Here is a 12,337-nt window from a genome sequence, read left to right as displayed (position 1 = left end):
AGGTGGGAGATTGCCTGAGCCTGGAAGTTTGAGGAGCCATGATCACACCACTGTACTCCAGCCTGGTGACAGAGCAAGACCTTGTCCAAAAAAAAAAAGAAAAGAAAGAAAAAATATTTAGCCTTATAGCATTAAAATTATAGCATGCTTGAAATTCTTAAAGGATAGACTTGTAAGAAAGTTTTCATCAGCTTTTTATAGTATTGCCTTTGACTCAGGCATTATCCTGGAGAATTGATTATTTCTTTCTTGTCTTTTTATTCTGCTCAGGAAATCAGTGGCACTCTGTGTTATTCAAGATTCTTTTTGTAGGAAACCAAAAATAAAATCAGACTAGCTTAGAAGAAAAATGGGATTTTATTAGAAACATACTCTGGCCAGGTGTGGTGGCTTACACCTGTAATCCCAACACTTTGAGAGGCTGAGGTGGGTGGATCACAAGGTCAGGAGTTCGAGACCAGCCTGGCCAATGTGGTGAAACTGCGTCTCTACTAATAATACAAAGATTAGCTGGGCATGGTGGTGTACGCCTAATCCCAGCTACTCGGGAGGCTGAGGCAGGAGAATCACTTGAACCCAGGAGGCGGAGGTTGCAGTGAGCCGAGATCGCACCATTGCACTCCAGCCTAGGCGACCGAGCGAGACTCTGTCTCAAAAAAAAAAAAAAAAATAGAAACATACTGAGGTATGTTATGGAACCAAACTATAGGAAGGTAGCCATGCATCAAGGACAATTTTGTTTATTTGTTTGTTAGTTTGAGACAGAATCTTGCTCTTGTCGCCCAGGCTGGAGTGCAGTGGTGTAATCATGGCTCATTGCAGAACTGAACTCCTGGACTCAAGCAATCCTCCTGCCTCAGCCTCCTCAATAGCTAGAACTACTGGTGCATACCATGATACCCAACTAATATTTAAATTTTTCTTTTGTAGAGATGAGGTCTCACTATGTTGACCAGGCTGGCTTTGAACTCCTGTCCTCAAGCAATCCTCCTGCCTTGGCCTCCCAAAGTGTTGGATTACAAGTGTGAACCACTATGCCCAACCCGTCAGGGACAATTTTTTTTTTTTTTTTTTGACACAGAGTCTCACACTGTTGCCCAGGCTGGAATGCAGGTGCAATCTCAGCTCACTACAACCTCCGCCTCCCAGATTCAAGCAATTCTCCTGCCTCAGCCTCCCAAGTAGCTGGGATTACAGGTGTCTGCTACTATGCCCAGCTAATTTTTTATATTTTTAGTAGAGACAGGGTTTCTCCATGTTGGCCAGGCTGGTCTCGGACTCCTGACCTCATGATTCACCTGCCTCAGCCTCCCAAAGTGCTGGGATTACAGGCATGAGCCACCACGCCCAGCCCATCAGGGAGAATTTTAACAAGGAGTCCAGATGCTCCCAAGACTCTGACTTCATTCTATAACATCAGCCATCATCTCACTATCACTCAGAGGGGAAAGAAGAAAGAGATACCAGGAGTGGCACAGTGCACTTCCCTTCCCATTTCTGAATTTTTTCTTGTCCATACTAGTAATTACTGGAACTTTCCTCAAAATTTCACTGAACAAAATTTGTAATAATACTGGCCTCTCATTAGGAATGAATTTTTGACTTATATCCCTTAAATTTCTTGTTTTGATTTTTAGGAATTTTGCCCCTGGACTCTGAAGACCCTGGACTTTGTGAAGTTGTTAGAGTTCATGAGCATTACTTGGGTATGTAGCAATTCAGTACTTTGGAGCTCACATAAGTCTTACTTCATTGACATATGGTTTAATAACATTTTAATTTTTTTGAATCTACCATAAGTGTTGTACTTAGTAAAGTATCATTAGCCAGTCATGTATGTAAAAAATGTTACCTGGTCATGTGAATACTTCTAGCTTATAATTAGTATTCATAAAATTCATATTCAGACTAAACAATATATAGACCTTTAAGTTTTACTAACACTGCTCATGGTAAGATCTTTGAAAAGTGGTTTCTGTCTTGGCTCTTAAATTATGTCCCTAATCAGAATTAAAAATTTTTTTTTACTCTTGGTTATTGACTGAAACAAAAAATGTATAGAATTTAGACAGTACATGTAGAGTTTGAGACAGGAATGAATCGAGAACACTCATCTCAAGCTGGGTGCAGTGGCTCACACCTGTAATCCCAGTACTTTGGGAGGCCAAGGTGGGCAGGTCACCTGAGGCCAGGAGTTTGAGACCAGCCAGGCCAACATAGCGAAACCCGGTCTCTACTGAAAAGACAAAAAAATTAGCTGGGCGTGGTGACACACGGCTATAATTCCAGCTACTCAGGAGGCTGAGGCATGAGAATCGCTTGAACTCTGGAGGTGGAGCTGAGACTGCACCACTGCACTACAGCCTAGGTGACAGAGCGAGACTCTGTCTCAAAAAAGAGAAAAAAAGAGCACTTATCTTTGGTTTCTATTGCAAATATCTTTTGACTAGTGTTGAGTTTAACTGAAATGTTCGTTTTTAATTTTTCTTATGGTAATTTACTTTTTGAATATTTAAAGTACACATACACACACACACTTCATGAAACCATATTAAACAGTTGCTTCATCTCCTAAGTAATCAGGGGAAAGCAATTAAAACCACTTAGATATAACATTATGCTTCCACTAGACTGACAAAAGTTAAAAAGTCTGACCATCAGCCAGGTGCAGTGGCTCACGCCTGTAATCCCAGCACTTTGGGAGGCCGAGGCGAGCAGATTATTTGACGTCAGGAGTTTGAGACCAGCCTGGCCAACATGGTGAAACCCTGTCTCTACTAAAAATACAAAAAATCTTAGCTGGGCTGTTGGTGCATGCCTGTAATCCCAGCTACTCGGGAGGCTGAGGCAGGAGAATCACTTGAACCCAAGAGGTGGAGGTTACAGGGAGCCGAGATGGCACCACTCCACTCCAGCCTGGGTGACAGAGTGAGACTTCGTCTCAAAAAAAAAAAAGAAATCTGACCATCCCAAAGGGTGGGAAGGATGTGGAATAATGGAACCTTTCATGCACTGGAGTGTAAGTTGGTACAAATATGTTAGAAAATAATTTAGATATACATCCTAATTAATGATGTATATATACCAGACCTAGTAATTCCACTCATGTAGCCTATGGAAATTTGATGTGCACTAGGAGACATACTGCATAAGAGTTGATAGTAGCGTTATTTGTAATAGTGAAAGAAACTGGAAACCACCCAAATGTCCATCACCAAGCAAATAGATAATTGAAAATATTCATAGAATGAATTTCTATTTAGCAGTAAAAATGAGTAAGAGCTAAACATATCAAAGTGAAAAAACATATCAAAGTGAAAAAAGCAAGTTACAGAAGAATACAAACAGTCCCATACCATTTATTTATATACAGTTCAAAAATGTACAAAATTAAGCATATGTTATTTAAGGATATAGAGAAAAGGTAGAGGATGGAAAGTTGGGTAGAAGTTACCTGTGTGAGCAGGGGAGGAAGCTATGGTCAGTGGATACACCAGGACTCCAGTGGTACAGCCAGCATATATTTCTTATGCTGGGATTCATTATGTTCTTCATACCATATCCATAGTTGCAAATACCTTCTTTTATGTTCTTGAACTATTGAATTAAACCTTTTCCTAAGTTCTTTTCTTAAATAATGTGATCTCTAATCAGACCTTTTGGGAACAGAGGCCAATTTGGATTTGGGTCTTCCAAAAATAGTAATCTTACTCAGTTGAGTCCATACAGTAACTTGAGCTAGGCTACCAAATCATTGGCATTTCATTTCTAAAATTATAAAGTAATTTTTATTTAAATTAATGTCATTCATTATATCTAAAATTCCCAATAATACTCTATTATTTTATTAAAAATTAATTTCCAAAAGATACTTTTTCAGAGATCTGAGGCCTGTACTTATTGGAATGTACATTAAGCCTAGATTAGGAGCCAAGTATGTGTCTTCCTTTGAAAGATAAAGACCTCTCAAATACCATGCAGTGAGAGTCTGTAATCCAGAGCTATCTTGAAATTGTGCAGTTTGAAAATTGAGGACTGCCACTGGCTCCTTTACGGGAAACTATCCTATTTTTGGCCCCAGAGTTTCCTTGAATGGTTGGCCTTATTGCCCTGTTCTTTCAAGAATGTTGTGAATATGGAGTCTTTTCATTAAGTAACCAACACTAAATTACTATAGAAGATAAATTATTAAAAACAACAACAATTGGCTGGGCGTGGTGGCTCATGCCTGTAATCCCAGCACTTTGGGAGGCCAAGGCGGGTGGAACCCCTCAAGAGTTTGAGACCAGTCTGGCCAACATGACAAAACCCCGTCTCTACTAAAAATATAAAAAATTAGCCAGCTGAGGTGGCACATGCCTGTAGTCCGAGCTACTCGAGAGGATGAGGCACGAGACTCGCTTGAACCCAGGAGGCAGAGGTGAGCCAAAATTGCGCCACTGCACTCCAGCCTGGGCGACAGAGCGAGAGAACGAGACTCTGTCTCAAAAAAAAAAAAAAAAGAAAAATATTTTAAGAATGGGCAACATAGCAAGATCATCTCAACAAAAAGTTTGTTTAAAAAAAAAAAATACTAGGCCAAGCACAGTAGCTCACACCTATAATCCCAGCACTTTGGGAGGCCAAGGCAGAGCCAATCGCTTGAGCTCAGGAGTCCGAGACTAGCCTGGATAACATGGTGAAACCTCATCTCTACAAGAAATCCAAAAAAAAAAAAAAAAACTAGGTATGGTGCTGTGTGCCTATAGTCCCAGCTGCTTGGGAGGCTGAGAAGGAAGAATCGCTTGAACCTAGGAGGTTGAGGCTACTGTTAGCTGTATTTGCACCACTGCATTCTAGCCTGTCTCAGAAAAAAAGTAGTAGTTTAAGAAGGACCTCTTACACAGCAAAGGAAACAACAGTGTGCAGAGACAGCCTACAGACTAGGGGGAAATGTTGATAAGCCATACATCTGATAAGGGGTTAATATAGTGATATAGAAGGAGCTCAGACAATAGCAAGAAGAAAAAAACAATTAGAAAAGGGTCAAAGGACCTGAATAGACATTTCTCAAAAGAAGACGTGAAAAAATACTCGACATCAGTAATCATTAGGGAAATGCAAATTAAAACCACAAAGAAATACCATCTCATACCTGTCAGAATAGCTGCTATCAAAAAGACGAAAGGTAAATATTGGCGAGAATGTGGAGAAATGGGAAACTTTGTATGCTATTGGTGAGAATGTAAATTAGTACAGTCATTATGGAAAGTGTATGAATGTTCCTCAAAAATCAAAACAGAATTACCATATGATTCAGCAATCCTCCTTCTGGATATTTTCCCGGAAGCTTTGAAATCAGATGTCTGCACTCCCATGTTCATTGCAGCACTATTCACAACAGCCAGGTTATGGACTCAACCTAAGTGTCCATCAACAGATGAATGAATAATATGGTATAGATATACACAATGGAATACTGTTCAGCCTTTAAAAAGCAGGAAATTGTGTCATTTATGACAACACAGATGGAAATGGAGAGCACTATGCTGAGTGAAATAAGCCAGGCACAGAAAGGCAGATACAGCATGTTCTCACTTCTGTGTGGAATCTAACACAAACTCATAGAGGCAGAGAGTAGAATGGTGGCTACAGAGGCTGCGGGCTGGGGAGAATGGAGTGTTGATGGACAAAGGGTATAAAATCTCAGCTAAACAGGAGGGATATGTTTTTATTTATTTATTTATGAGACGGAGTTCTGCTCTTATTGCCCAGGCTGGAGTGCAATGGCGTGATCTCGGCTCACTGCAACCTCCGCCTCCCGGGTTCAAGCGATTCTCCTGCCTCAGCCTCCCGAGTAGCTGGGATTACAGGTGCCGGCCGCCACACCTGGCTACTTTTTGTATTTTTAGTAGAGACAGGGTTTCTCCATGTTGGCCAGGCCCATCTCAAACTCCTGACCTCAGGTGATCTGCCCACCTCGGCCTCCCAAAGTGCTAGGATTATAGGCGTGAGCCACCGTGCCCAGCCGAGGGATATGTTTTTATTTTCAGTTCTTTGTACAGCATGGTGAATATAGTTAATAATAGAGTATTGTACATTTCAAAATTCCTGAGAGTAAATTTCAAATGTTTTCATCATAAAATATGTTAAGTATTTGAGATGATGGCTATGTTAATTTGCTTGATTTAATTATTCCACATTATATTCATAAATCATAGCATCATTTTGTGCCCCGTAAATTTATACAATTATAATTTGTCTATTTACAATGTTAAAAAAAAAGAATGACTAACAGTGTGTCCTTTAGGCTAGATCCTAGGCATGCTGACTGCATCTATAAATGAGGACACTCAGCTGAATAACCTCTAATCTCTGTTGTAGCTCCAACCTTTTGTAAAAGGGAATAATTTCAGTTTCCCGGCAAGTTTGTAGGGGAAAACTTTCAGTTCACCACAACTCTATTTTAGTTTCTATTACTTGCCTGGTGATTTTTTTTGTATATAATTTTTTTTTTTAATTTGTCTTTGGTGTTTTGTTTTTTGTTTGCTTGTTTATTTTTGAGACAGGGTCTTCCTCTGTAGCCCAGGCTGCAGTGCAGTGGAACGATCACAATTCGCTGCAGCCTCAAACTCGTGGGCTCAAGCGATCCTCCCACCTCAGCCTCCCAAGTAGCTGGGACGATAGGCATGCACCACCATGCCTGGCTAACTTTGTTTTGTAGAAACTGGTCTTGCCGGCTGGGCGCGGTGGCTCACGCTTATAATCCCAGCACTTTGGGAGGCCGAGGCGGGCGGATCACGAGGTCAGGAGATCAAGACCACGGTGAAACCCCATCTCTACTAAAAATACAAAAAATTAGCCGGGCGTGGTGGCGGGCACCTGTAGTCCCAGCTACTCGGAGAGGCTGCGGCAGGAGAATGGCGTGAACCCGGGAGGCGGAGCTTGCAGTGAGCCGAGATCGCGCCACTGCACTCCAGCCTGGGTGACAGAGCGAGACTCTGTCTCAAAAAAAAAAAAAAAAAAGAAACTGGTCTTGCCTTGTTGCCCAGGCTGGTCTCTAACTCCTGAGCTCAAGTGATCTTCCCGCCTTGGCCTCCCAAAGTGCTGGCATTACAGGTATGAGCCACTATGCCCGGCCTTCATGATTGTTTAATGAGTGCTCAGTGCTCAGTCACTTTCAACTCAAGTAAGTCTGTTCTTTACCAAACCAAAGAGCTATGTTTCAAACATTCCCCCAAAATGTGGTGTTAGTCCTGTTTCTCCAACTTGATAATAGAGTTAAAGAGTAGAGTAATTCTTCCAACTCTTTTGTACTTTTCAGTTCTTAAGCAATTCTGTCAAGCCTAAAACTAATTTTATTTTTCATTCAAAATTTTCAGCATTGTTGTTTTTATTCCTTTGGAGCTAAACTAGAAAGAGATCAAATTATAATTCTTGGATGCGGAAATATGGCTCTCATTTATTTGTTAAATTGTTTTTTTGGTTTTTGAGATGGAGCTGCACTCTTGTTGCCCAGGCTGGAGCGCAATGAATGGCGTGATCTCAGCTCACTGCAACCTCTGCCTCCTGGGTTCAAGTGATTCTCCTGCCTCAGCCTCCCAAGTAGCTGGGATTACAGGCATGCACCACCACGCCTGACTAATTTTTTGTATTTTTAGTAGAGACGGGGTTTCTCCATGTTAGTCAGGCTGGTCTTGAACTCCCAACCTCAGGTGTTCTGCCTGTCTCGGCCTCCCATAGTGCTGGGATTACAGGTGTGAGCCACTGCACCTGGCCTTATTTGTTTAGTTTTTATAACATAATAAACACCTGTGGACCCCCAACACAAAAGCAAGTGTGTTGACATTAACCCACATCTAACCATGCAATTTTTTTTTTTTTTTTTTTTTTTGAGACAAAGTCTTGCCCTGTCACCTAGTCTGGAGTGCAATGGCACGATCTCAGGTCACTGCAACCTCCATCTCCCGGGTTCAAGCGATTCTCCTGCCTCAGCCTCCCAAGTAGCTGGAATTACAGGTGCCTGCCACCATGCCTGGCTAATTTTTGTATTTTTAGTAGAGATGGGGTTTCACCATGTTGTCCAGGCTGGTCTCAAACTCCTGACCTCAGGTGATCTGCCAGCCTTGGCCTCCCAAAGTGCTGGGATTACAGGTGTGAGCCACCTTGCCTGGCCACAGTTAGCATTTCTTTAAGGACAACATGATTGAGTTTTTAATAAAAATATGGTAGTCCCAATCCTTTTGATAGAAGATGTTCCCAATAAGTAAATTATACGTTGATTGAGCATGCACTGTTGAAATAGATGTGCTTTAAAGTCATATATTCACCTTATGAGCTATGTGGCATTAGACAAATTAATCAATTACCCTGAACCCTATTTCATAATCCGTAAAATTGGGAGAATAGCTATCTTAAAGAGTTGCCTAAGGAATAAAGTACTGTGTGTGCTATCTCCTGGTGCTTAATATGTTTTTACTGTTTTAATTCTCAGCTCTTGTCTGAGCATTTCAACATGCATGTTTGAATGCTCCACTTCGCCCACTAGATGGCACTAGTTTGTTGCTAAATGCAGTACTGACTATGGCTAGTCCACATGAATCATTGCTATTAAAGGAAACATTTGAAAGAGCTGGTAAAGACTGTGAAAATGTTATAAAGTTGATCTTAGGTAAAATGAGAAAGAATTTCTTGGCCAGGCGTGGTGGCTCACACCTGTAATCCCAGCACTTTGGGAGGCCGAGGTAGGCAGATCACCTGAGATCAGGAGTTCAAGACCAGCCTGGCCAACATGGTGAAATTCCATCTCTACTAAAAAAATACAAAAATTAGCCAGGCCTGGTGGCGTACACCTGTAATCCCAGCTACTCGGGAGGCTGAGGCAGGAGAATTGCTTGAACCCAGGAGGGGGAGGGTGCAGTGAGCCAAGATTGCGCCACTGCACTCCAGCCTGGCGACAGAGTAAGACTCCATCTCAAAAAAAGAAAAAGAAAAAGAATTTCTTGTATTGCAGAAAAATTACATCAGTGTACAGCATAAATACAAAACAAAAATTAAATAGTGAAACATGTTAAAGAATAGTTTCACGGTCAGATCATGCGGAACTTTTTAAACTATATTAGGAGTTGCATTTGGTTCCAAGTACAGTGTAAAGCCATGATAAATTTTAAGCAGAGAATTGTTAGGATGTCATTTATCTTTTTAAAATATCATTCTGATGCTTCTATTTTTTAAAGATACTGTTAAAGAGATTGAAAACAGAAGGCACAAAGTTGAAAATAATATTTACAGCACATGAACAAATGACTTCTCTAGAATATATAAAGAATTCCTGTAAAGCTCTAAATAAGAAAAAGACAAAACAATAGAAAAATTGATAAACACTTGAAAAAGGAATTCACAAAAGGAATTCCAGATGGCCAGTAAACATGGAAAGATGCTCAACCTCTTTTAGTAGTCAGAGAAAGCAAATTAAAATCATAGTAAGAAACTATTACCTACCTACATAATTGGTAAAAATGTATAAATGTGATCATTCCACAAGTTGACAAGAACATTCACAGCAACAGGACACTACTGTGGGAAAGTAAATTGATGCAATTACTTTGGAAAAGTGTAGTTAAGGAACAGATAATATACCTGGGACCTGGGATTTCCACTCCGATTTAAATATCCTAGGAAAAACCATGCACAGTGTAACTATCTTTCATACACGAACACACTTAGCAGCATTGTTTGTAACTGACAAAAATTGGAGACAACACAAATGTTCATCAGCTAAACAATGAATAAGCAAATGAAGGTGTTTTTAATATATTGGAATACCATAAAACAACAAGAATGAAAGTGCTCTAACAGCCTCATCCACAGAAAGGATGCCTTAAAAACATGATGTGGAGCATAAAAAGCAAGGTAGAAAAGAATGCATATGGTATGATTCCATTCAGATAAAGTTTAAACGCTTGGCAATATGAAATTGTTTTGTTTTTTTTTTGAGACGGAGTCTCGCTCTGTCACCCAGGCTGGAGTGCAGTGGCGCAATCTCAGCTCACTGCAACCTCCACCTCCCGGGTTCACGCCATTCTCCTGCCTCAACCTCCCCAGTAGCTGGGACCACAGGCGCCTGCCACCACGCCTGGCTAATTTTCTTTTTTTTTTTGAGACGGAGTCTCGCTCTGTCACCCAGGCTAGAGTGCATTGGCATGAGCTCTGCTCACTACAAGCTCCGCCTCCCGGGTTCACACCATTCTCCTGCCTCAGCCTCTCCGAGTAGCTGGGACTACAGGCACCCGCCACCATGCCCGGCTAATTTTTTGTATTTTCAGTAGAGACGGGGTTTCACCATGGTCTCCATCTCCTGACCTCGTGATCCGCCCGCCTCAGCCTCCCAAAGTGAGCCATTACAAGTGTGAGCCACCGTGCCCGGCCAGAGACGGGGTTTCACCGTGTCAGCCAGGATGGTCTCGATCTCCTGACCTTGTGATCCGCCTGCCTCAGCCTCCCAAAGTGCTGGGTTTACAGGCGTGAGCCACCGCACCAGGCCACGAAATTGTATTATTTAGGAATGCGTACTTGAGTGATACAAATAAGAAATTGCATGAGAATGGTGGTGACCTTTGGTGAGGAGAGAAGAGGCTGCTGGGGTGATGGTTGTGCTCTCTCTCCACCAGGATGGTATACCGTTAACTTTGCATATTTCCTTTATATTTATTCATCCAGCTGTATTTTATATTTTACATACTTTTTCTGCATGTTTTATTTCACAATATAAAAAGTTTTAAAAATACACACACACTGACTCCTATGTGGAGAATTATTCATGGGCAAATAATGGAAAGTATTGTAGGTGAGAGAGAATGGGAGTAGGGGCTTGGACCAGGGCCATGGTAGTACTAGAGATGGAGAGAAATAGATCCAGGAGGTAGGACTCATGGGACTTGCTAACAGATTGTTTCTTCTTGTTCTTTACGATAGTTCGTAAACCAGAAAAGGTCACATGGACAGAAGCAGCAGGAAGCATTCGGGATGGAGTGCGCGCCTATACAGCTCTGCATTATCTTTCTCATCTCTCTCCTGGAAAATCAGTGCTGATAATGGATGGAGCAAGTGTAGGTGCTAATGGTTTTGTTAAGAAACAGACAAGCATACAGTAAACTTAGGAAATTTAGCAATGAGCCATCCATTTGCTAATATAATTCTTTGCCAATAGCTTATTGATTGACTTTTTTTTCAGTGTTCTATTTTGTTATAATAAGCAGCTTTTATCAATAGAAGATCAAAGTTAGATTTAGTGTGATTAGTTTATGACTTTGAATCTGCTGGTACATTAAAAAGCAGACAAGCCATTTTTATTCATTCCTGTTAGACAAAGCCTAAGATACCACATGAGCCTTTGAAGTCATAGTCCAGAACTCCCTACCAGCTTTGTAGCCTATTTCCCACCCTCACACTTATGTTGATCAAGTATTGGCATTTTATATATAGATGGATCACACAAAAGATTAACACGTCCTAATTAAAACATATTACATATATCAAAAAATAGTTCAAGAACTAAAAGAATACATAAAATATTGTCATCTAAAAATGTTAAGAAAAACTTGAGATTGTACTTTTATCTTCTAACTGGCTTGTGATGAAATGCTTTCTTCCTGCTTTTCTTTGAAGAAAAGGCAAAGCTGTCTTCAGCACTAGCTTTAGCCTGATATACAACATCAGGATAGTAGTGTTTGCCTGAACTTACCCATGGGTCTGAATAGGATGGAGCTTTTGAAGTGTTGATCTTCAAAGACAGGTAGCTGGACTCCCATATATAGTATATAATTAGCTTAGACCATCACATTGACAAGGCCCAGTTTTCTCTTTGCAAGGCCATGTGTCTAAATGTGGCCCTCCATCCTTGAAATTACGTGCTGTGGTCAGACCAAGTGACAGCATGTGACATGCAGCTTTTCCACCAGCCCTTGTAAAGAAGAAAGTCAATCAAATATTTCCCCTATTAAACTTGCCCATAACTTTGCTCTTTTCCTATTAGATAACATTTTAAAATATACTAAAGTAACACTAAAGAATTATACTTTATTAAATAATATAAAGAAATCAATTCGATATGGCCTCTGACCTATAACCATCCACCCACTGTATATTTTTTTCTACACAGGCATTTGGTACAATAGCTATTCAGTTAGCACATCATAGAGGAGCCAAAGTGATTTCAACAGCATGCAGCCTTGAAGATAAGCAGTGCCTTGAAAGATTCAGACCTCCCATAGGTGGGTAATATTACGAGCACAGACTTTAAAACAGGAAATTTTGAAGGAAAATCACCTTTAAAAATGTACTTGTAAAACCAAGTACA

General features: G+C 40.8%; 1 protein-coding gene across 3 annotated transcripts in view; it reads left to right on the top strand.

Annotated features, from left to right (window-relative positions):
* The window catches only part of CRYZL1 (crystallin zeta like 1), a 50,783-nt gene that overhangs the window by 25,990 nt on the left and 12,456 nt on the right, over positions 1-12,337 (top strand). For all 3 annotated transcript variants that reach the window (XM_003263880.4, XM_030806017.1, XM_030806018.1), the window contains exons 6-8: positions 1,638-1,706; positions 10,954-11,087; positions 12,140-12,251. In XM_003263880.4, the coding sequence (XP_003263928.1) occupies positions 1,638-1,706; positions 10,954-11,087; positions 12,140-12,251 (315 nt within the window). The remainder of the gene's footprint in view (positions 1-1,637; positions 1,707-10,953; positions 11,088-12,139; positions 12,252-12,337) is intronic.

Source organism: Nomascus leucogenys, chromosome 25 (genome assembly GCF_006542625.1).
Source record: "Nomascus leucogenys isolate Asia chromosome 25, Asia_NLE_v1, whole genome shotgun sequence".
Lineage (NCBI taxonomy): Eukaryota > Metazoa > Chordata > Mammalia > Primates > Hylobatidae > Nomascus > Nomascus leucogenys.
This window is presented reverse-complemented; position numbering and strand designations above follow the sequence as displayed.